This window comes from Manis javanica, chromosome 15 (genome assembly GCF_040802235.1).
Source record: "Manis javanica isolate MJ-LG chromosome 15, MJ_LKY, whole genome shotgun sequence".
In the NCBI taxonomy this organism is placed as follows: Eukaryota; Metazoa; Chordata; class Mammalia; order Pholidota; family Manidae; genus Manis; species Manis javanica.
The window spans coordinates 81,438,739-81,464,208 of record NC_133170.1 but is presented as its reverse complement, the minus strand read 5'-3'; the positions used below and the strand labels follow the sequence as shown (position 1 = coordinate 81,464,208).

Below are 25,470 nucleotides of genomic sequence, written 5' to 3'. Positions count from 1 at the left end.
GGTGACTCCTGATGTGGTCCACTGAGAACACAGCATCACTCTGTGGTATTCCTGCCCAAAACATACAAACCATGAGGTAACATCACATCAGATGAATCCAAACTGAGGGACATTCTACATTTCAGAAATGTCAAGGTTAGAAAGACAAGACTGAGGAACTGGTCCCAATTGAAGGGCACTGAAGAGACATGAAAATCACCATATGCAATACTTGATCTTGGACAAGATCCTGGACTTCATTGGAACAATCAGAGAAATTCGAATGGAGTCTGGGGATTAAATAGTGATATATTATCTATAAATATGCTAATTTTCTGGTTTTGATGGTTGTAAGGAGTTATAAGGATAATATGCTTTGGTTCTAGGATATACATGTTGAAGTATTTAGGAGAATTGGGGCATTATATCTGCAATTTATTCAGAAAAAAATTGTGAATATATCATATATACATACATACACACATGTATATATACAGAGAGAGAAATTGATAAAACACAATAACAAGTTAATTGGGAAGTCTGAGTAAGAAGTCTGCATGAAGAGGATGCTGGAATTTTATAATATTGCATCTTTTATGTAAATTGTATCAAAATTTATTTTAAGTTATATTTCCATTCTACTTTCCTACAGACTTTTATCCCAGTGTAATACAATTTATTCCTAAGTCTATTATTAATTACCCCTGGGGTTACCCTGCAAAAAAAGTTTATATTTTTAAGTATTGAAAAACTTTCTTCTTACCATAAAAATTATTCTGCATGGAAGTATCATAACAATTAAAATCAGTACAAATTTTATGAAATTTATCAAAATACTATGCATCCCAAATTTTGATAATTATTAAACAGAGAGAGTAAAATGGTATTGTAAATGTATGTTTGGATTCACCTATCAATGTATTAATAGTACCTAGTTGTAGAATGAGACAGGGTTCAGCATTAATTTTATTCCTTTTTTTTTTCATTAAAAAAAAAATGTAAGTGTCCTAAGACGATGTTAATATAACTAAGTGGATGGGGAAGGAAGGTTTTTTTTGTTTGTTTGGATATCTTTCTAATTAGAAGCCAAGTCACATAGTGATCTAGCATTAAAAGTTATATTGAACTCTCAGTTGACAACTCAATTTGTCTCCCATCAATTTAATTGGCAACAAAGAATCAGAACCAATGGAGTTGGAAAGAGATTTGATACTCACTGGTGAGGGGCATTTCTTTTTTCAGTACCATCACCAGTAAGTAGACCAGCTTATATGTTTGGAGCCACAGTTATATGTTTTAACTCAAGACATCAAACATATTACCACTTCAACATATCTCATTACAAAAAAATGATCAGTGAGATATTTTACATTTTTTTCATACTGAGTCTTCATTTCCAGTGTGTATTTCACACTTGCAGTTCATTTTAATTGAGACTAGCTGCATTTCAAGTGCTCAATAACCATGTGAGGTTAGTGTTAGTGTCTACTATACTAGAGCAGTTATTGAATTTTAGTTTCAGATTGTAATTGGGTTTTGTTGTTTGGGTTTTTCACATTGACATTTATTTAGATTTAATGGTCTACTGTTTCTTACCTCTCACAAAGACTAAGAACTTTGTTTTATGTATTTTATAACTGTTATCACAAGCACCTAGTAAATGTTTTAAAATATTAATGGCATCTGATACAAGAATTATCAGATAATTCTTACAAAGAGGATATAACCTGTTCAAAGGTTTGGACTTGAGCATTTGAGACGTTATGGATAGCAATCTGCATTGGGTTAAATTACTGGTTTTGAGTACAATTTTAAATGTTTATCAGAAAGATAAAAGCCCTGAAAACACAGCTGGGGGAGTCAATTTCAACACTGTATTTCTACTCCATTAACCAAGACCAAAATGCAATCCGTCCTCCTGTGCCCCAGCATCTTGTACCTTCTCCACATGTTTACTCATTTACATCCAGCCGGACTGATAGAGAAGGACTCATGCATTTTCTTTTTATGCCTAAATGATCTATATTTAGGTTAATTTTACTGGGATTTCTTAGACAGTGGCAGACATTCTCTTGTTCACAAATGTTAACAAATAAAAGGTTGCATAACAATTAGACTTTTCTCAGAACCTCTTACGCCTTCCATGTATAGGTCTGAACCGGAAGGCATTCCAAAGACTTCTCCAAAAATTCGCAGAGGCCAAGAGTGAATCTCCCATTCCCTGGAGGCATATTTAGGACCCAGAAAGCTCCAGGCTGAGGACAGTTAACAAGGAGGCAGACTTCTTTGATCATCTGCAGAGTCTCTGATCACCCCTACCTGTTTTCCAATCCACGAAGCAGTGGGTGGGCAGGCTCAGTTTAAATGAATAGTCATGGTTATCACTTTGCCAACCTGGAGGAAGAAAATACCTATTAGGAGACTCATGGACCAGTCTCAGAAAAGGTGCCCCTTTAAAAGGCGTGTATATCAAAGGGACTGAATTGCTTTCGTTCTTTCTTTCCATCCCACCAAAATACATTCGAAGGGCTCTTCTGACTTAAAAACATCGAAGAATTACCTAAAACCGTTCTATCTTTTCACATTTCGCCTATCTACCAACCACCAGCAGCGAGCTTTACTACTCTTTGCATCCCAAGAACGTAGAAGAGGCCTGGGCAGAGGAAACAGTAAATAGTTGTTAAAGAAAATACTGCTCTGTAGTTAGATATTTTGTAATCTGCTTAAAAAAAAGTAAACATGCCGGTGTGGGGTGTTTTCTCGGATTTCTCCTTTTTAATATTCGTGTCTACACGGCTCCTTACGGGCTATCCTGAGGCCTTCCATTCGTGCACGGCGCCTCAAGGGCCAGGCAGGGGCCTCGAACCGCCCGCGCCAGGGGCTGAGGGCTCACCCGGGACCTTCATCATCTAGGCATGGGAAAATTTATTTTCTCATGTAAAAAAAACACCAAACCAAAGAAAAAACCGCTTAAAGTACAAAGTTTAGAAATGCAAAGAAAAATCAAATCCGTCCTCCCACTCGGAGATCCCACCAGCTATGTTTATTAGGCTCTCGCTACTGGCTACACCCAGACTCTTCTTTCGTGAAATTTCCTTGCAGGCCTTTTTTAAACCCAAAGCCCGATTCGAGGGCTCTCTCTACCCTCCGCTCCACTCGGGGCCCGACGTATGAGGTGAAATCTTGTCAGGCAGAGGTAAAAATCTGTTAGTCTCAGTAAAATGTCGCCAGTCTGGAAATCTCCGTTTGGAATTAAGTTCTGTCATTTCGGGTAAAAATGCGTTAGCCTAGGCGGGAAAAACCGTTTGCTGAGGGAACTCCGCCAGCTTCGGACCCTTCCTCACAGGCCCGGGGCTGTCCCCGGCCTCCGGGCCCGCGCCCCCGCCCGGCGCCCCCGCTCCCAGAGGCTCCCTCCCGCCCCCGCGGCCCGCCTCCCAGCCCACATCCCCTTTACCCCCCGCTCGGGAGAGCGGCCGCCACGCTGGTCGCTCTGGCCCCGCCCCTCGCGCGTACCGCGGGCCAGTGGGTGCTGAGAGCGGCCGCGCGTCACGCAGCGCTGGCCAATCGCGGAGGGCCACGACTGTAGAAAGGCTGGGCGCGGCGGGGCCAGCCGCGGGCGGCGGCGGCGCGCACTGGCGTAGAGAGTATCGGGTCATGGTGGTGGTGGCAACCGCGCAGAGCCCGGCCGCTGGGGCCCCCAAAGTGCTGCTGCTGTCCGGCAAGCCCGCCGCTGCCGCCGCCGCCCCGGCCGGCCGGGCTCTGCAGCTCATGGTGCCGGGCCAGCGAGGGTCCAGCCCGGAGGCGGCGAGCGGGGGGCCGCCCCAGGCGCGCAAGCGACAGCGCCTCACGCACCTGAGCCCCGAGGAGAAGGCACTGCGGAGGTGGGCGAGGGTCTGGACGCGGACCTGGAGAGCGGGGGTCGGGGGTCGGTACCAGATCCGCAGCCGGGACGGGGCTGGGGCGGATTGCCCTGGCGGGGCCGGTGCCAGCGTGGCGCCGGGCGGGGCGGGGCAGGAAGTCTGGACTGACCGGTTCCACCGAACTGAACTACGTGGAATCCAGGGCTGCCCAGGCCATTTAAAATTTCCTTCTTTTCGCTCTCATTAGAGATGACCAGAACAGGGTGTGCGGGCACCTGGGTTCCAAGCCTTCTTTCTGTGTGACCACAAACCCGTCGTTCAGCTTTTCTGAACTTGGGCTGTAACGTGGAGTCGATTAACCTTCTTGGTTTTTTACTTTTTTTTTTTGAAGGGGTGCGGCACTGAAATGACAGCTGATGAAAAGGCTGGGGGCTCTGTAAGCCTCACTAGTCATAGTCTTTGTGCCCTTAAAATGGTACCTAGGTCGTTGGGGAGACTGAGAAATGCCTAGTACTTAGACCCCCATAAGTGTTCGTTCTTTTATGATCATGTGCCTTTTGGGATTTATTCCATGTCTCGTCAAGCAGAAATGGGCCCAGACACCAGGGGACTGCCCTGGATCTCAGCACTAGGGGGGCAGGCATCAGCTGCTCCCTTATTTGAGTTCGGTTGTCATAGCGATGTTGCAGCCTTCACTAGATTTAATCAGGAAGCAACGGGGGAGTAAAAGGGGAGAAGGAAATTTCTTATGATGCAAGATGAATAGTACATGTGTCCAGCTGTGGCTAGTATGAGACTGGGGCGGATGATGCAATCAGGGGGAAAGGAAAGTAGGTCTTCAAGCTAGATCAACAGAAGGCTGTATTTTTTTGTTTTGTTTTATTGAGGGAAGAGCCTGAAGTGTATTTTGCCTTAGTCTACTTTATACGGTAAATTAAAATGAAAGCACCAGCTGGCAAAGTTTCCAAATAAAGATACTAATAAGGTTTGGGATGACTCAGTGTGGTATGTCCCTTCTTTTCTCAGGAAACTGAAAAACAGAGTAGCAGCTCAGACTGCTAGAGACAGAAAGAAAGCTCGAATGAGTGAGCTGGAACAGCAAGTGGTAGATTTGGAAGAAGAGGTAAAAATACTTAAGGTCAAACTTATCTTTTATCTGTCTATCCTAACTTGGTGAGTGTCCTGATATTTGCTGCCCATCCCAAATTGTTTCAGCCCCTTTAGAATAGAAAATTTCATTAAAGTTAAGCTAATCTTAGTTAGGGTAGATCTACTCTTGGTTAAGTGGTGAAGCTTGATGACAACAAAGATGTGATTGACCCTCTGGCATTTGATGCTAGATCTACCTCAAAATTGGTGAATTACAACATTATGACAATGTTTATCAAGTTAGTACTAAATAAAATTAGTAAAAGCAGATAGGAAGTCATTGCTTAAACTTGAGACCCTTCCTGGCTTGGCCAGAAGTCCACTAATGGTCCCTTTCTCTTCTAGGATAGGATCCACTTGTTAACCTGATGATAAGCTGTTGCCAGTTGCACATCTTGAATACATAAGGATTATTTATATATATTTTTTATATAATCTGATTTTATGGTCCACTATTGTACTTGTTATTACTTGCCAGTTCAACATAAGGGTTTTTTTTTAACATCATGTCTAAATTAAAGCTACAAGTCACCCTTTGCTGAGGTCTAATAGTTGGAAACATGTTATTCTTGACCCCATGAAATGGCACTTCTTAAATAGCTTATTTTTCTTAATTATGGCCTTTGCTTCCAATACCAACTGAACAAAGGTGTAAGCAGTTTCCCAAAAGATCGAGAAGAAAGGAAATCAATTGTAGTGAAACTTCATCAGACAGATTAAGTGAAAAAATTAGATGTTTTCATAATAGCTATTGTGAACTTTCTTACAGAACCAAAAACTTTTGCTAGAAAATCAGCTTTTACGAGAGAAAACTCATGGCCTTGTAGTTGAGAACCAGGAGTTGAGACAGCGGCTGGGGATGGATGCCCTGGTTACTGAAGAGGGGGCAGAGACCAAGGTAAGTCATCTCCTTTATTTGATGCCATATGTGAGAACTGGTTCTAAACCTGACATGAGCCCTTTAATGACAGTTTATTTTTCAAGTGTGTAGTGAATAACACTAAACCCTAGTAATAAGTTAGATGGCTAAGAGAGAGTACCTAAAAATACCTGTAGCCAACAATATGTACCCCAGAATTAAGGAGAATCAGAATAAGAGAGCAAAGTTTGACTTTGAAAGTTACTAAAATTATAGTTCTTTGATGAATATGAATAAGCACGGAAAGGATTCATTGTACTAGTGATACTTCTATGATGAAGGTGATGTGTGTGGGTTTTAATCTATGGATATGGCAAATTCATTGACAACACTTAAGGAGTCCAAGATAGACAGTACTTCACTCTGAAGGTAATGTTCAGGACAGGCTTAAAAAATTACTGTCCTAAAAAGATTCTGAGCTTAATTCACTATAGAACTTTGTTACTTACTAACATTATTATGGAGAATATGATCCCTTGAAACTTTAGGGAATAAAAATATTTCATTGCATGGAAAATCAAAATGAAAAGTTAGTCTTAGCCCCCCTTTTCTTACTTCTTCTTGAGGAGGACTCAAGAAAATGGAAATAACAAAGGGAAAGATTTCAGCCCTAAAGATTATTTTTTAGCATTCGTGAAAGTTGAGAATCAGAACTGCCTCATAAGTATTACATTGGGGACTGTTAGGTGTTTGAGCTGTTTATTCACTTTGATCTTTCCTCTCAGGGAAATGGAGCGAGGCTGGTGGCCGGGTCTGCTGAGTCCGCAGCACTCAGACTACGTGCACCTCTGCAGCAGGTGCAGGCCCAGTTGTCACCCCTCCGGAACATCTCCCCATGGATTCTGACAGTATTGACTCTTCAGACTCTGAGGTAGGGATTACGCAGATACATAAAGAGCTGTATAACTGGTTAATTCCATCTGTTTGATGCCTAACATCCCTAACCAGACAGATGAGGGCAGAAGTTAATTTTGGTTGGGCGAGAGGTTAACGGTGACAACTTTCCTGTTTCCAGATGCTGTGGGACGTGAAGTGTAGATAAATGGGCCTGTGGGTCCTGGAGGTCACCCTATAGTATAATTATTAGTTCACATTCATAAACCTAGTACTAAGTTGTAGGTAGATTATCAGGTGTATTCTAATAGTTGAACTCCATTTAATTTTTTGCCTCTTGCAGTCTGATATCCTGTTGGGCATTCTGTTCAACTTGGACCCAGTCATGTTCTTCAGATGTCCTTCCCCAGAGTCTGCCAACCTGGAGCAGCTCCCAGAGGTCTACCCAGAAGGACCCAGTTACTTACCGGCCCCCCCCTCTCCATCACTGGGGACGTCATCAGCCAAGCTGGAAGCCATTAATGAACTGATTCGTTTTGACCATGTATATACCAAGCCCCTAGTTTTAGAGCTACCCTCTGAGACAGAGAGCCAAGCTAATGTGGTAGTGAAAATTGAGGAAGCACCTGTTAGCCCCTCAAAGAAGGATCACCCTGAATTCACTGTCTCAGTGAAGGAAGAACTTGTAGAAGATGACTTCATTACAGAGCTGGGTATCCCAGATATACTTTCATCCAGCCACTGCCTAAAGCCAGCTTCCTGCCTACTGGATGCTTACAGTGACTGTAGGTATGAGGGCTCCCCTTCTCCCCTCAGTGACATGTCCTCTTTGCTTGGTGTAGACCATTCTTGGGAGGACACATTTGCCAATGAACTCTTTCCCCAGCTGATTAGCGTCTAAGGGGTGCTCCAATACTGTTGCCCTTTTCCTTGACTTTTACACTGCCTGGAGGATAGTAGACAAGGTTGTCTGTACTTCACTCAAAAAGCCAAAGTAGAGGGTGTACAGTGCTAGAGAATTCCTCTGAAGTATTTGTTCAAACCTCATAGGTTACCCTAAGTATTCTTTTGACATCCAGCAGTTGAAGGTACTCAGATGTATTATTACAATGCAGAATTACAGCTTTTGAGGTTGTACCTTTAAGGGCATAATATGCCCTAAAATACTTATGCAAGGGTCACTTGACAGTGTCTCATGGTCCTTTATCATTTTTCTTCTTGACATCCCAGGCTTACCTGATTTTAGGTCCTTTAGTTTGCTTCTGCAAGCAGAGATACCTATCTGAGGTGGCTCCTTTTCCCTCATGTACAGTCCAAGTAAAGATCAAGAATCTTGTAAAATTATAGAAATTTACTGTGTAAATGCTTGATGGAATCTTTCCCTGCTAGTGTAACTTTTGGAAGGTGCTTTCTCCATTTATTTAAAACTACCTTTGCAATTAAAAAGTGCAATGCAGTGTTCTTGTTCTTTGATTCCTTCTTGGGCCTTAAGTCGTACTGTGTTTGTTTGCTATTATAGTGTTACCCAACTTAAGCATGCCACTTTTTAAAGTGACTGAAGGTTTTCCCCCTTAATTTACTGCCTGCTTCAATTCCTGGCTGCCATAAGTGATATAATCTACTCTTCGAGCAGTTACTATATTTCTGAGACAGTTTCTTCAGCCTAATTGGCCAATATCACAGCTCATAAGTGGCAGAGCTAGAACCCTTAACAGCTGTTTTTCTATACCATCTTATGTTAGAGAAGGACATGCCATTAAATGTCGATTCTCTTGCCATTATTGGAGGGACTAAGAACATTTTCTAAACTCAAACTCCCTGGGTTCAACTCTTGCTGGTTACGTATTACCCTGGACATATAATATCACTTACTTTCTCATCTGTAAAGAGGCATAATAGTATCTCCAAAGAGAGGGTATACATTACAAGCACTTAGTAATGTGTGCTATTATCATGCACCATCTCAAGCACTCAGAATTTAGCTATTTTCTCCTAATAACACTTTGGAAGAGTTTAAATCTCTTACAGAATTACATATACTCCAGAAATTCTTTCACAAAAGAATGAACCTGTTCGAGAAAAAATCCTGAAGAAACTAATACAACCCCCAAACTACTTTGATACATCATCCTTTGTGTACATCTTTTCCTTGGGAGTCATCTTCCAAAGTATTAAAGGACTCCCCTCAAAAATGTTTTCACCCATGTCAGCATTCTATGCCAATATTTATTGAGACTACCTCTGGGGAGGTCAAAGGCAATGAACAGAAAAAAGAAAATGGGACTCAAAAACTCCAAAGCAGCAACGCAAAGCGGGCTATAATTTCAGCCAAGTCCAAGAGAATGCGTTTGGCGCCTACACAAGCATACTTGAAGGCAAGACAGCCTAAGATCCCCTGGTCATTAAAGCCAGAGCCCAATCCTAGTGCTTGGCAATGCAAGCTTGGTCTGTTTCTGTATCATAAACGTTATGGAGATACTCCAGCTGTCCAAATTATTAAAAGCCTGATTACCTGATTTTCTACAACTAAAACCTTTTAAGTGCTAAAATCTATTTAGGGATTATATAGGCAGATGTAATTAGAAATATTTTAGCCTCCCTCTGTCATAACAGCACAAGCATTTGGAGATTGAGGCTCAAATAATTTGCATTCAATGACATCACACTGAAAAAGGCAGCTGTACTAACCGGAATAACATAGGACATACATAACCTATGTAGATTATCAAGGTTTTTCATTTCCTGCACAGATGGGTGACAATTACTAGAACTGTTCAACCTTGAGAAAACACCTGGTATACAAGGACATCATATTCAAACACTAAATTGGTCAGAAATAAAAAGACCTTTTCCTGCAAAACCAAAGGATTCCTATTTAATGCAGAGGGTTAGACATAACTAAGTTTAAAAAAGGAAGTCAGGTAACATGCCTGCACACCATTTCCCTGGGCCTTGTAACACCAATCTCTGCTCCCTTGCTTTTTTCTACTAAGTGTGCTACTGAAGCAGACACTAAGCAGGCACAGAACTGTAGGCAGAAGGTAATACTGTCTAATCCAGTCATATTTTATGGCATCAGTTAAATTCTAAATCTGTCATTTAAATCTTTACCCTGTGATTTCTAAGGTTCTTTAAGGACAGGAAGACTGGCTTGTTGTTATAACATCCTTGTCTTCCTAAAGCTGTAGTCTGTATTCTTACTACATGCAGTTCATCTCTAAACATGCCACTGGTAGAATCTTTGAACCAAGCTGACATACACAAAACTATATTCTTTCAAAGAGTTTGTTACACTGCCCGAACCATACCTTGGCAGGTTGTTTCAATGAAATCTAAATGGTGGTATTTTAAGTAGTGCTACAAAAAGACTAAAACCACTGGACAAGTAGGAAGAACACAGGACCTGGTGTTTATACTACTGAGTTGTTACTATCTACTTACAGGCTATTAATTTCCAAACCTTTAAAAGAAATTGGCTTTTAGCTGTATTTCCAAATTCTGATGAAAAACCAGTATCCTGAGTTTTCTGTAACTGCAACCCACATTTAAACTCTGCCTGCCCACAAATCAGGGATCCACATTTATAAAACAATTACTGTAAATATGCAGGCAATACTGCCACCCAGTGACCTGTCAACTTTAAGAGGCATGACCATACTGATGGAATTTTCCTATTCCTTATTTTTTAAAGGTCCCAAACCTGTAAAAACAAAAGAACTGTGAACTGTACATACCATTTCCAACGCCATATCTGAACACTTGAATTCGATCCCCACTGCCGATCAATGCCGCTGACTGACAAAGCACTGATTCGCTAAGTAGAGGGGAAAGTAGTCCATAGGTTTTAAAATGGCAAAACATACAATCTGCCTATTTTCGAAATAGTAAATTCATTGACACCTTTAACCCAACATAATCATCTTTTCAGAATAATTTAAATTCCTCACTAATAAGAATATCACTTCAAATACAATTTAGAGGAGAGCAAAGAGCTGGTTGATTTTGTTTACTTCAGTGCAAGAATACCAATACCTCAAAAAGTCCAAAACACTTAGGAAGTTTTATTGAAAACAATACAGAAACACCAGATTCTCACTTTAAAGTAAAACAGACAGCATCTTCCAGAACTTTAGTACTGCACCATTCTTGTTACTATTAAAAAACAACCAAGTTTCAAATCCAAAATAATGAACCTGCTGGTAAGCATTCTTCTCATGGTTCTATTTTTCTGAATTTTACATTTGCACCTCTTTGAAAATGAGTAGCAGTTTCAAAAATTTGATTAATATTTGTGAGAACTGGACTTACTTTCATATTAATTTAAAAAAAAAAGCCCCCACACACCCTACTCAACTTCAGAGAAAATACACATTTGTTCATTAAAGCTCACCTGCTTTAGGTATTTTTTCTCTTCACACATTAGCCTGGTAAGCCAATGTTTGATCCATGCTTCAAAAGCTGTACAAAATGAAAAGGCCTGTTAATTCCCTAGGGAAACCTTAAGGCAAAAGCAAAAGCCTTGCACTACAGAAGAAAAGCACAGCAGAGGCGGGGGAACTATGCAAACGGCTCAGATGAATAAGCACCACAAGGATGAAGACGACAATTTGTATATAAACATACGCAAGAAGAAAAAGTTTAAAAAGGAGCATCAAACACCCATTTTCCTGCAAAAATAATTATCATTATCAGATAACTTGACTCCTGAAACAAGTTCTGTTTTGATTTTAATTAACAGAACCTTAATTCTCTCCTACATCTGCCAGTGATTATCAAAGCCTTGTTTTGGAGCTCTTCTTTCCTCCTTTTCATCGTGCAGACCTTTTGATCAGAGGCCCGTTCAACAATTGCTATAGACGACAATCTCAATGTGTTCTGGCCTTCTTTGGACAGTTGTTACTCCCTTTTCACCACAACATTGGGACTCACTCCACATGCAGGCAGTCACTTCATGTTTTTGAGTTGTACCGGAACAAATTTTTTAGCACGGAGATTTCTTTAAGGCTACAAGCTTTACAAGTTGGTCCCATTAAACAATGACCCAAAGGCAGGAGTGTTTCAAATAGCATGAATCAAATACTTGCACATTTCAAAAGAATACAGTTTACATTCATCTCTAAATCTGAGATTAATAAACTATTAGCTGGTTTCCAACTGGTTTCAATACTGGTTTGAAGTTTGAGTAATTTTACTGTGTAGACATTAAATATTTTGTTTAAATATTAAACATTAAATATTTTCCTGACTATCCAGACAGAAATAGAGAAAGCAGAACAACAGGCAAATGAGAAGAAACAGTCTAATCAACAGACATGTTACTTCTATACCATCTGTAACAAGGGGAGGGATTTCACCATAGGTTTCAAAAATTCCTGGGAGCCGGTTTCTAAAAAGTCACCTCTACTTGGCATAAACCATTTTTTTCTACACAAGGTATCTAATTCCTACAAAGAGGGAAGAAACCCAGAAAACAAAACAAAAAGAACTAGGGTGGCCTCCTATTGTGTGATGAAAGGGCCAGTATTACACTATTATACTCATTAAGTTATAGTGGATATTCCAGAGCACTAAAGGAACCGTTATTTTATTTTGCACTACTGAGTCCTTGACACACAGAAAAGTGCTTCCTGAGAAAAACTTCAATCCTGGTTATTCCCAAAGGACAACTTGAGCTTGGTTTAGTTTATGAAGATGAAGAAGATACCCTGCTAGGAGGAAGTTACTGTCTACCAACCTTTAGGCTTACTGTACACTAGCTGAAGCACCAGGCAAATTGGCTATTTCAGTAAATCTCAATTTCATTTGCCCATTTGATCTCAGTTAACTATTCAGTCACTGTTTTCTAAATTAACATTTAAAAATTCAACCTATACAGGTACCACCTTTTTTTTTTTTAAGTACAGAAGTTATCAATGCTGGGCTGACACAGCATCAACTCGAGATTACCTAAGGGATGCTTTTCCCATAGCCAAATTTGCACATGAGTTTATCTATCTTTTTAACTATCATTCAAAATTGAGCTGTAAACATTACTGAATAACTGGGCTTACTAATTATGCAAGGGAAATCAAGGAGCAACAGGAGCACAAGACTAAAAAAGCCTTGAAGGAAAAACCTTTTCTTTGTATTTTCATTGCATTTTCAGAGGCAAAAAGGTGAGCCACAATGCTACTGGCTATTTAATCACTATAGCTACACTGAAGTGACAACTAATGACATAAGTTTCGGGGCCTCTGTTAAATTTTTTAGCAATAGGCTTAAGCTACTGCTTTCTTCCCTCCTTCTCCCCAGTCATAGTCACCATTGTAAACAGAGTTCATATCTACAGGTAAGTTGTGACTCAACTGTCAAGGTACAGTTGTAGTAGGAGCATCCTTCTCTTAATCATCTTTTCAACTCAAGTCTCTGAATATCCTCCAAGTGTCTGGTTTAGATAGTGTGACAGATTAAGTCACCCTCTCACATATAACTTCTATTCTTGTCTTTGCAGACTAATCCCACACTCACTTAGTAAGACCCCCTAGAAAACTGCTTTTCCCTTGAGACAAGCTTCCTTGGGTAAAAGTTGAATTCAAGAAATGGCTACCCAAAATGACAGTCCCACCCCAGATCACAGGTGGAGATATTATGACACCCGTTTCACAAAACTTTCAAGTCCCTATACTACACAAGTAGGCTCACAACGAAATAAATGAGCCTTCTAAGATTTGACTTTAGTGTAGAAACTAGTTTCTAGAGTTCCATCTCTTCTTCTGTGCAAGCAGCTGTCTCCAAACTACTGTAAACAGGCATCCCTGTTTGCCGAGGCTCTAAGAACAGTTCAGTTCTCCGAGGGAAGGCAGTGCCAGCAGCTGCATGTTTCGTGTGGCTCTCTCCTGCATAGTTCTTATCATTAGATGGTGGCTTTGGCTTATCAGAAAGGAGTTCAGGGAGAGGTTTCCAGAGCACAAGCTCCATGGAAGGACGGCTCCTAAGACATAAAATACAGATTTTTATAAAAAATTTTAGGCTTGAAAATAAAAGATATACACTGAAAAGCTAATGTGTGCTACCTAGTATCTAGAGTTAAGAATGAATGGCACAATAATAGATTTATAATAATCCAAAGTGATCTTTAGAAAGGCCACTCAGATACATAAAATTTTAGTTCTGCATGCATTTTTAACCAAACCAACTGGTTGAACTGATATTGTGATTAAAGTAATATAAATATCCACTGTGAAAATTAGAATACCTTGTTTTAACATTGTAATTTTTAAAGACTGTGGTTAATATTAACAGATATTGGCTACTATCTTGTACTAAACTATACTAAATAAAATGAAACACTGGCCAAACACATTACAAGTACCTTGGTATGCCTTTTGCTTATCACTGGTATGAACTGCATTGCTTTTTGCAATAAGCCAAAATGACTGTGTTGTCAATGCCTATGCCTGCCCCTCAGCCCTCCCCCATTCAGTGACGGCATGATGGTTTCTGGGAACAAAAGGCAAATAAGGCAAAATAAAACACAATGAAGAATACCTCCAAAGGCCAGCTTCTGGAAAACTTCTAAGAGCAGAAAGTACTGCTTTAGGCTAGAGGACAATGTAACCAGCTTATTCTTGGCTAAACTATTTAGCCACTCTCAGGGCTAAGTAATTATAAACTCAAGCTGGGAGGCTAATGCAAAACCTTTGTGATTTAACATCAAGCAGCAGCTGACCCACTGTGGCCAAAGGCGTCTGGGACTGCCGTCCTAATAGAATTTTTTAAATATCTGACACTCATCCTACAAACCAAGTCTGTCTAAAATCTTCCCTAGGCAACACCTAAATGTCCCTTTATAACTGCCTGTTCTCTCATACAGTGGATAATGACGACTTGAGATCATCCAGACTCAAGGACTGTAAGAATTACAGGCCTATCATTAGTTCTTATTAATGGACCCCAGGTTGCTTTGCTTTTTAGGCTCTCATGTCTGCTTTCCAGTTTCCTCTCATCCTCACCCTGTACTGTCACTATTCACTACTATTTGTTCTGCTGTCACTTGCTATTTCTGTGTTTCTACGCTGATGATCTAGAAAACTGGATAAAGTGAGCTCATGAACCTGTGTCTAACTTCAGAGCAAAATGGCTCTTAGTGCTTTCACTTGGCTGGATGGAGATCAGGACACAGAGATGGCTAGGATAGGATGGGTAGTAGTGGCCAAAGACACTGGGTTTTCCCTCCCAAGATCATAATTATATGGAAACCAAGAACCAAAACTTACATGGACTCAATCATTTTCTTTGTAAAGACTTCATCAAATTCTCTCTTCAAACCAGTCTTCATCGTATCAGAAAGGATAAGACTGGGGAGATGGTTAATATTTCTGTCAGCTTCAACTTCTTCGTCTTCATCAATTATCCTAAATAAAGGCAGCAGAAACAGAGAAAGAAAAGTTAGGCTACTACATATTTTAGTAATTAAACAAAAATTTAAAAGGATAAAAGGATAAAAGTAAAAGATCAAGTAAGAGAGAGGCTATACATGAGTGAAAAAGCATATACAGAAGTTATTCATTATATCACTTAAAAATGTTCTACATTAGATGCTATATTTTAATGTGTCCCTGAAAGCTGATAAATCAAAAATTTAAATTCAGAAATAGTGAAAGTATTTAGTTCTACAAAAAGAGCTCACTTTAACATTTAATGTGTACATTTTGAGTTCCCTGATTTTCACGTTCTGAGAGGATGAGGATCAAGGTATCACCAAATGAAGAATTAGAGTAGTTTAAGAGTAAAGACTTTCCACAAGAACAGCAACAGCCGGTTATATACGCTGTCCATTTACCTGTCTTCAATTTCCTGAAGCCTCCTTCGGGCAACTTCACACTGTGGTTCTGCAGTTGTCTGATCCATTTCTTCACAAATAACATCTAACATGGCAGGTGCAGAAAGGCCACTAGTGCACAGATTTACTCCATGACCCTCTATATCCTGATGTGCACAAAGAATCCAGTCATTAGGACCAGCACAGAGCCCAGCTTCAGTTAGCCTTTTCTTTCTTACTGGACAACTGAAGAAAAAAAAATTCAATGAAAATTCAGACTAATATAAATGAAATTATATCATCCCTACCTCTAAGGAAATTCTTATAAAACACTCTAATTTTTGACAGTGTGTGGTTGTAAGATGAAAAATCACCCATTTTCTTTTCTATCATCCTCATAGCTTCCTTCAGATGTCTTCTGCTCTCCACTAAATTCTGCCTTTTCAGATTAGAAGTGTTCAATGTGGGAACTTAAGAGTCATCCCTATTTATTTGGCTCTGGACAGGTCAAGTGGGAAGTAAACAAAAATCATAAAGCCGCAGTTCAGTGCCAGCCATATTTTGTCATAACACTGCTATTCCATCAAACTGGTCATATGGGGGGTGGTCTGCAGTCATTCTGTATTCCCTTAGAAGAAAGATACACGCCTCATCAGGTCTGCCCCAAGTACTGCAGGTGCAGATGATACTGCTCATTTCTTGGTCCTCTCCAAAATGTCAGAGGCTGTCATTTACCTTTGAGTCCCTGACTAACAATGAGGTCCACTTTTCTCCCACCTTGCAACACAGACTATCTTCATTTCCTGGAAAAACTGTATTTCACAGAGGCCTTAGAATTCATCAAATCCAATTTCCTTGTTTTGCAGGTTTGGAAATTAGGACCTAGAAAGCTAAAGCGCTCCCTCCTATGTGTCACGTAAGGCAGTGCTGGGCACCAGACCCCAGAGCTCCTGAATCCCACCTCTTACATTTTCACTAAAAACTCCTGACTCCTTAGTGAAGTTCAACTGTTAAAGCTCTTACCATGGACTAGTATTTGCAAACAGTACAACATACCCAGTTTAAAGTGGTATGAAGTAAGGTGAGTAGACAACCAGCTCTGCTCTTTTTAAGTATTTAGACCAAAAGTACTTTATTATGGGCATGAACATGTGCAATTTCAAAATCAGAACACAACTCTACAACAAAAATAAAATTCATTAATGGCTAGCACAGCTTTTGATTCTCTAAACTAAGGGTCAAAGGAAGAAGCATTTATTTTACAAGGAGAAATTTCTATTTCATGTTAAGTCTACGAACATCAATATTAAAGTTGCTGGCAATATAGAATCTGGCAAGCAATAATGCTCTTGAACCTAGATTTCTGACTGGAATCAACTATTAACAGTATGTTTAGCTTATAATTGTTTTAATTCATAAGAAAAGATTAAAAATGCCTACCATGCATAAAATATTTGTTAATACTTGGATAATTTTAAGCATGTGATGTTGTAGAAAGCAGAAGTTGTTATACACATAAGAAACCAGTTAAGAGAAAGCAGAATATATCTAAAAGGAATGGGTAATTTCCCAGCACAACTAACAATTCAACTATTAAACGCAACTAAATTTAAGAGCTAGATTCCAACCTCTTAATTCTCCAATGTGTTTTGGTTTCAATTATCTTATGCCTCTAGGTCCATTTTGTAAATAATTAGAGATCAATGATGATTAAGTCCCAAAGAAAATGTAGTAACAGAAGACTTCAAAGTACTTGTAAGAGCTATGGAAATGACAGCTGTACACTTTTGGGCCGTAGACATCAGAAAGTTGAGTTCCTCGGTCTTCCAGAGCCTCAACCTTTTTGTTTGTAAATTAGAGGTGGTTACTGAGAAGAACTAGTGGTTACCAAGGGGAAGAGGGGTTGGGGGGGGTGGGAGAAGGGCATTAAGGCACACTATAATTTGCAATTACAACACAGGTTGGTCACTGGGATGGTAGTACAGCCCGGAGAATACAACTGACTCTGTAACATCTTACTATATACATTGACAGTGAGTGCAGTGGAGGGGGTGAGGTCTCGGTAATAAGGGTGAATGCTGAACTACTGTTTTGTGTATGTGAAACCATCATAAGATTGTATATCAATGATACTTTAATAAAAAAAATTGAAGGTAGTTAGCTTTTTAAGCCAATAGTTTCTACAATTCAAATTTTTTAACACTGGCACTCTTTATTCAATATCTTTTATATGGAACCCCAAAAGATAAAAGCAGAGAGGTCTCTGTGTATCCAAAGCATTCCCAAGGCAATAAACAACATAAATATTGTGTGGTCCAGTGGTTTTAAAAATTAAGGCAAGTTTCAAATCTACTGTCTTATTATTAGCCTATGTATCAGCAAGGTTAGAAAATCCAGTTTATGCTGGCAAAAAAAAAGCACAACGTTAAAAGACAAGTAACAATCTGGGGAACACATCTGTAACTCACATAATAAACTGATTTCTTTAATAAAGACTTCTTATAGATGAACAAGAGAATGAACAATAATCCAATAAAAAATTTGCAGAAACATAAACAATTCACATATTAAACGAAATTGGCTCAAGATGTTCAACATCACTTATACTTTATAAAATGCAAATTAAGTGATCTAATTTCTTTTGAACTGTAAAATCTTACACTCGTAAATACAAACATACAAGTTATAAAACATCCATTAAAATGACATTCAAGATACCGACTACTTACAGCATCCTAAAATGGTACTCTATTCCCTTCTCCCTACATGTAATGGGGTGTAACGGAGTGTAATGTGATGCAGTAGAGGGTAACTGAGTGGTTTGGAAGGGAATGGAGCCTTCTATGACAGAATGGAACGCAATAGAATGTGGTGGAAGTTGCGGAATGGAGTGGAATGGGGTGTAATGTGATGCAACAGAGGGTACCTGAGTGGTTTGGAAGGGAATGGAGCCTTTGACGGAATGGAACGTAATAGAACGTGGTGGAATGTTCCCTACATGTAAACATTTTTATGACAATTCATTAAAAAAATTACCATGCATGTAAATATGCATCCTAAACAATGTTTAGTTTTGCCTGGTTTTGAACTTTATATTGAGAGAATTTTACTGTATACATTCTTGTGATATTGCTCTTGCTCATTTCATGTTGTTTATAAGACCCATCTATGTTGATAGGTATATTCTTTTTTTTTCTTTTTTGAATAGAACTCCAGTGTGTGAATTTGTAATTTATCTGTTTTCTGTTGAGGGACATACGAGTAGTTTCAGTTTTGAGCTATTATGAACAAGGATGCTACGAACTTTCTAGCACATGTCTCCTGAAGCAAGCATGTACATACTCAAGGAGGGGAACTGTTGGGTAATGGGTATATGAGCCTTCAACTTTTAAGACAGTGCCAAACTGTTTTCCAGTGTGCTTGTACCAATTTACATTCTCATCCATAGTGTTTGAAAGTTCCTGATGCTTCATAACCACTCCAATATGTGGTGGTAGAGTATCTCACTGTGGCTTTAATATGCATTTCCCTAAAGACTGATGAGATCAAACATCTTTTCATTTGGTTAGTCATTTGGATATCCTCTTCAGGAAATGCTTTTACTCATTTTTCTACTAGACTGCCTAACCATGAGATTTAATATTTTACCTATCAGTGAAATCAAAGTTTGAAAATACAGCTCTGGTGAGAAGATGGCGAAAAAGGCATTCCAGTGTTAGAAACATAAACCGGCAACAACTCCTTTCAAAATTTAAATACATACACTCAGACCCAACAATTCCCAATCTAGGAATACATTCACCTGCTTGCAAATATATACAAAAAATTTAAAATGAATCATCATGGTGGATTTGTTAGTAATAATGAAGGATTAGAAATAACTTAGAAATCCATCAATAGGAGACTGGTTAGTTATCCTTACCTAGACTTTCAAAAGAATGCCAGTCAACTCTTGAAAAATTAGGTAGAACTCTGTATGGGGAAATGCAACAAGCTACAGGAGAGTAAGGTGAAAACAATGTGTGGCACAGTGTCAACAGTGTCTTCTTACAAATGTGACAAAACAGAGATATAGACACACAGTTATAAACTTTTAAGTTTCTAGATGATCTTTCAAAGGAGAAATGGGAAACAAGTAGCGGGATTCCTCTGCAGAGAAGTGGGAGGGCAGTGTGTAATTTTCAATACGGATCCTTTTGTGCACTTGAAATTCTTTTACTTTGTGCATAATTTTCACGTGACTCAAAATCCAAACATTAGAGTAAGTTACTAAATTTCCCTCTAACCTGCCAACCACCACCATGACCCTTCTGGAAAGACAACCAATGTTAGCAGTTCCTTGTGCTTCCTTTCAGAGATACTTAACGTTTCACCTTTTCACTTAAAACCAGGTAGTTGGAGACATAGAACAGGTGAAATTGGGGTTAAGCACAAAGTGAATAAATGGCGCCTGGAACTTACTCATCCTCCTCCTCCTCCTCCTCCTCCCGCTTGTGTTTCTTTTTACAGTTCACTGCAACACTGCTGAAACAAAAACGTCAAGTCAGCGGAGAAATGGATGGAGCTTGTGCTTTCTGCACCCACTTTCTCGCTCCCATAACCTTGTCCACTCCGCGCGTACCGGTGTCCCTTCCCCTGCCGGCCGGGGACGGCTACACAGGTCACAAGGTCAGTTAGGGAAACGCGGGGTGGTCCCCACATTGGAACCTGGAATCCAGACTCCTCACTGGGCCAAGGTGATGGCGGAGGAATCGGAGGGGCCCGCGGCGGGGCGGGCGCCGGCGGGGCGCGTTACGTGCCCGCTCTCTCTAGGAGGGCCCGTTTCGCTGCCACTCCGCGGTAAGTGGGTGTCGAGAGGCGCTCCAAGTTGCTGCTAACAGCGGCCGCGCCGCGTCTGGAAGGGGAGCGGGGCGCGTACGTCGGCCTGGGTTCCGATCCCGGCCCGACCCGGGCGAGCTGGGGAAAGTCTCCGCACTTCCCGGAGGCGAAGGCGGGCGGAGGTCCGAACCGGGCTCCCCGGCCGCGCGACCTCAGGCGCCTCGCACGGCTAACGCTTCCGTCCCTGTTACCCGGCCCTGCGCAGCCCGCCGCGGCGTCGCGAGGAGGGAAGGTTAAAAAGCCCGCTCGCCCGCCCGCCGGCCCGGCCCGCGCCCGCCACCCACAGGGCTCCTCACCGTCCGCGCGCCGCGCTCCCGCCGGGGCTGCCGGGGGCGGCGCGGGGTCCCGGCCGCGGGGTCAGCTCGGCGCCGCCCGTCCCCGGCGGGAAGGCCCGACCCGGGCAGCCCGGCGGCGGCGGCGGCTGCAGGAAGTCCGAGCTGCCGCTCAGGGCAAGGCCGCTGAAGGGCCGGCCGAGTGCGGCCATGGCCGGGGAGACGAGGACGCTGCGCCCGCGGCCCCGGCCTCCCGCGTCCCCAAGCCCGGCGGTGGCGGCCACAGCGACGGCCGAAAGGAGCCCGCCTCCAGAGCCCGCTCTCAGCCCCACGTCACGCCTTCTAGAACCCTCCACCCCGGGCCGCCCAGGGGCACGCTGGGATTTGTTGTGTGTGGAGAGCTGCCGCCGCAAGGGATGCCGGGAGAGGCAGTCCTTGCAGACTACTAACAAGATGGCTGCCTCGGCTTAGCCGCTTGTGACTTGAGGACGGCCCTGGCAGACCTTGAAGACGACGTAGTTCGAATCCTTACCCGGCAAGTTGTGTAACCTCTTTGCCTCCGTTTTCCCGGTGGTAAAATCTAGTAATAGCAGTACCTGTCGTCATAGTTTTATGGCAGAGGTACACGAGTGAGAACGTCTACAGCCCTTAGAACACTGCTCAGCACACAGCACACATGCATAAAATATCAGCTATTCTTTCTGTTTTAATATAAATGAAGTTGGTGATGCCTTAGAGGGAACAGCATGAAACACTAGTAAAAACCTCAGAGCTCTTGTGAGAGGTACTGGAGAGCCTTCCCGTCTCTGCCTGGGGCATCCAGGAACATAAGCTTGCAAGAGAGGCTGGCAGAGTTGGTAGAACCCCAACCACTGATCATACCCCATTTTTTCCATCTCGGGGAAGGACACCATCTTACAATCTGAGTTGCTTATACCAAAGTCGATGCCCTTCAGCCAAAGCCGACCAAGAACACACCTATAACTGAACAATAATGGATTTGTTGACTTACTGAAGTGAGGTGGCAAGGGGGTGTTAGGGCTTCTTAAAGGATTTCAGCCTGTGGTAGGTGATTTGGGGTAAGGTTCAAGGAAGCTAGGCTTTGCTCTGGAGTTAATACTGTCAGGAAGCCGAGATAATTCTGTGATTGGTATCTTAGTCAATCTTTTCTAGAAGGTAGGAGTAATGAAGTGAGGCTAGCCCTCATAATTGGTAGGGAAGCAACATTCCTTCTTATTAGGTAGGAAAGGGGGATGTTTGGTCATTTTTGTTGTTTGAACAATGTTCACATTTTATCTGTGTTCAGTCATGAATGTGAACTGGTCCTGTTTTTATCCATTGAAGTCACATCTCAGTTCTTGTTTGATGTTGACATTCTGTGAATTGTTTAACGGGAAGATGCCAAGGCTTACCTGATAGTCCCAGGCCAGTTTCAGCTGTCAGGAGATACTTTTCTCTTTCCAATGAAAAAACCCAAGCATCATCATTGATGTCTCTTTTTTGTTCACCCTTGTATTTAATCAGTTAGCTTTGGGAAATCCTTCCAGATTCTCATCCTCTTTCTCCATCCCAATTGCCGTCAGTGATGGTCTAAGAAGAAACAAATGAACTAAAAGGGTTTAAGTTTTCCTAGTGGCATTTATAATGCAGTTTTGCCTCCCTAAAGAAATGCCCTATTTACTTCAACTGGATATAACAGATAGTCTCCTGGGTCATTTCTACAAATGGCCACCTCATTCCTCACCTGAAAAAACATCCTTCCAGATGATGTTATATACACATATAGATACATGCTTGTGAAAATAGTCATACTCTACATGTATTTTTATTCTGAAACTTTTCCGCCTAATTATATTTCTTGAATGCCTATCCAAATTGATTCGTTAAGTCACAATTCTATACTAAGTTGTATACCCCTTATCAGACAATGTACTAGAATTAATAATTTATGAGGTATTTCCTATTTGCAGGTGCTCTCTACCCAGATTAAGTCAAGTATTCCTCACAATAACTCTGTGAATTGGATGGTTTATTATCCCCATTTTACAGATAAGGAGATTGGAGTAAGTTATGGTCTTCAACCCCCTTGGTTATAAGTGAGTTCAACCCCAGGTCTGAGAATTTAGATCGTGCTAGGCTTTGCTCTATCTCATTGAATTCCCTGAAACTGCTTTGGAGGACCCAGGGAAAGCCTTACTACAGTGTATCAGAGAGAGACTCCTTGCAGCTTCAGACTCTTGGAAGCAGAAGACAGGATTATTATGTGTTGTACACCAGAGGAGCCTGGGAAGAGAGGCTGTAGAACTTGGCAGCAGCCACTGAGAATACCTCTTCTTCTCAGTGACAGTCTAGGCCTGCCCTTTGAGGTGATTACCAGCTCTCCTCGTACGGGATTGGTGGGTGAGACACATACAGACATTCAGACTGTCTCTATTCTCCTGGTGGCTAATCTTACGATATCTTTAAAAATATATAATAATAATAATGTTTCCTGGTTATAAAACTAACACAGATTCTAGTAGAAAATTAGTGGAGGCAGTGATCAACGTATAGAGAAGCAAAAAAAAAAAAAAAAAATTGCCTTAATACCATCCCACAGGAATTTCCACTGTTATGAACATCCTTCCAGTCTTTTTTCTTATTTGTGTGTGTGTGTACATGCACATGCCTATGTGCTAGTGCATTTTCTTATTTCACTCATAGCTGAGAGAATAAGTAATTTGTCTACATAATTATTACTAGTTAATAGAGTACAGCAAGAAACAACCTTCTCAGGATGTTAATACAAAAATATTACGCTTCATCCCCTCTGGAAGACACCAAACCAAATTATAGGTGGCACTGACCTGTGAGGGGTGTGGTTATCAGAACTTGCCCTTTTTGCATATAAAATTTAAGCTCTTATTCTCTTCCAATGAATATATACTACTTTGTAGTCAGCCAAAGGATAAATTTTTTTGAAATAAAAATGTTCAATATGACAAGGTGCAGTGGACTGAATACTGTGTCCCCCCTGCCACCCTTGCCAAATGCATATTTTGAAATCCAGACCCCTGATATAATGGTATGAGAAGGTGGAGCCTCTGGGGAGGGATTCTTAGGTCCTAAGGGTGGAGCCTTCATGAATTGGGGTAGTGCCCCATAAAAGAGACACCAGAGAGCTCTCTTGCCTGTTCCACCATGTAAGGTGGCAAAAGGATGGCCACCTATGAGCCAGGAAATGGGTCACCACTAGACACTGAATCAGCTGCTGCCTTGATCTGAGACTTCCCAGCCTCCAAAACTGTGAGAATAAATTTCTGTTGTTTATATACTACCCAGTCTATAGTATTTGTTATACAGCAGCCTGAACAGACTAAGACACAAGGTTAAAAACAAGAGGCCAAAAGATAAGCAGCAAGCATTTATTGAGCATTTACTGTGTACCAGGCACTATACTAAGTGCAGTACTTCATGTCTGCTCCACCACAACTCTGTACTATGGTATTAATATCACCACTTTTCAGAATAAGAGCCTAAGATCCAAAGAGGTGAAGGAAGTGCCTCAAGGAAGACTAACAGTAATGATGGCTCTGGAAAGATCTGGCTGATTCCAAAGCCAGGATCATCCTCACTGCTTTCTGCAAGCAAATAGAAACATTCTTTGCTGTTGAGCATTCACAAAATGCATGTTCAGGGAAAGAGTCTTCTATTATTTCTCTAGAGAAACAGAATCAATAAAACTTAAATGAGCATCTATATCTATATTGACAGACCTATTATAGGAATTGACCCACATAATTACAAAAGCTGAGACGTCCCATCACCTGTCATTTGCAAGCTGGAGAACCAAGAAAACCAGTGATGTGATTCAGTCTGAGCCAAAGGCCTATGAATCAGGGGACTTCAGGCGTAAGCCTGGAGCTGAGTCCAAAGCCTGAAAACCAGCAGTCCTTTTTTGTCCAAGGGCAGAGGAAGATGGCGATCTCAGCAAAAGGAGAGAGTGCAAGGGCCGGTTCACACTTCTTCTGCCTTTTTGTTCTATTTGGGTCCTCAGCGGATTGGATGATGTCTACCCAGTTTGGAGGGCATGTGCTTTACGGGGTTCACCAATTAAAATGCTAATTTCTTCTGGAAACACCCTCAAGATACACTCAGAAATAATGTTTCATCAGTTATATGGGTATCTCTTAGCCAAGGCAAGTTGACGCATACAGTGAACCATCACAATCCCTCAGGAACTAATGCTCATGCTTAGAAATGGCAACACCCATTTTTGTCAAGGACAGAGTGAAACCTTTGCCACTGACTTTCCAAACAGGTGGGCACCTTCTCAATGGCAGCATTTGTTCTCAGATCATAAAACTATCAGTGTATTATGGCTACAGGCATGAACACAGATGTGTGTGTATGAGGATAAAAAGGGATATAATACATAAGTAGGAAATACTATGGTAGGCCATGGAAAATTTCTGTGATTATTTTAAAGCAAATCCCAGAATCATATTTCATCTGTACATGCTTTAATGTTTATCTCTCACAAATGCATTTCAAAAAATATGTAACCACAATGTTATTACACCTAACAGAATTAATAATTATTTAGTCACCTAATCAGTATTCACATTTTTCTTTTCATAGTTGATTTGATGGCATCATGATTCAACAGTGCATTATGTTTGCCTGTCTCTTGAGTCTTGTTTAATCTAGGTCCCTTGTCTGTTTTTTTCCTTGTTAATTGATTATTTGTTGACTAACTGGGTTCTCTGGACATTGGCATTGTCATGACTCTGGAAAGTG

The 25,470-nt window shown here is 41.1% G+C and overlaps 3 protein-coding genes across 11 annotated transcripts in view; 1 reads left to right on the top strand and 2 right to left on the bottom strand.

The window, feature by feature from the left end:
- Positions 1-3,492, bottom strand: part of ZNRF3 (zinc and ring finger 3) — a 181,948-nt gene extending 178,456 nt beyond the window's left edge. Inside the window, exons 1-3 of one of the 7 annotated variants that reach the window (XM_073222583.1) lie at positions 3,434-3,492; positions 2,540-2,632; positions 2,299-2,373 (exon numbers count right to left, since the gene is read on the bottom strand). The gene's annotated coding sequence lies outside the window, so the exon portion shown is untranslated. Of the gene's footprint in view, positions 1-2,298; positions 2,374-2,539; positions 3,385-3,433 lie in introns of those variants that run through there. The other 6 variants (XM_073222581.1, XM_073222579.1, XM_073222582.1 and 3 more) reach the window with 6 other exon arrangements.
- Positions 3,493-3,586: 94 nt separating this feature from the next.
- XBP1 (X-box binding protein 1) lies at positions 3,587-8,197 on the top strand. Its single transcript, XM_017678486.3, is given in 6 exon segments — positions 3,587-3,860; positions 4,866-4,962; positions 5,758-5,886; positions 6,633-6,692; positions 6,695-6,778; positions 7,085-8,197. Coding segments are annotated over 6 exon segments (1,155 nt in total). The 5' UTR covers positions 3,587-3,633; the 3' UTR covers positions 7,643-8,197.
- A 2,585-nt stretch (positions 8,198-10,782) lies between these two features.
- On the bottom strand, positions 10,783-22,498 carry CCDC117 (coiled-coil domain containing 117). 3 transcript variants are annotated; one of them, XM_036993663.2, is made up of 5 exons: positions 20,716-22,498; positions 20,003-20,062; positions 15,563-15,787; positions 14,997-15,134; positions 10,783-13,711 (listed from the first exon to the last, which is right to left on the bottom strand). In XM_036993663.2, exons 1-5 carry the CDS (start codon positions 20,901-20,903, stop codon positions 13,474-13,476), a joined length of 849 nt encoding a protein of 282 aa, XP_036849558.1. In that variant the 5' UTR covers positions 20,904-22,498; the 3' UTR covers positions 10,783-13,473. The 3 variants fall into 3 exon arrangements, with proteins under 3 accessions (XP_036849558.1, XP_036849557.1, XP_073078706.1); XM_036993662.2 differs by having other exon boundaries at positions 20,003-20,065; positions 20,716-22,491; XM_073222605.1 differs by lacking the exons at positions 20,003-20,062; positions 20,716-22,498 and adding an exon at positions 18,271-19,510.
- Positions 22,499-25,470: the final 2,972 nt, after the last annotated feature.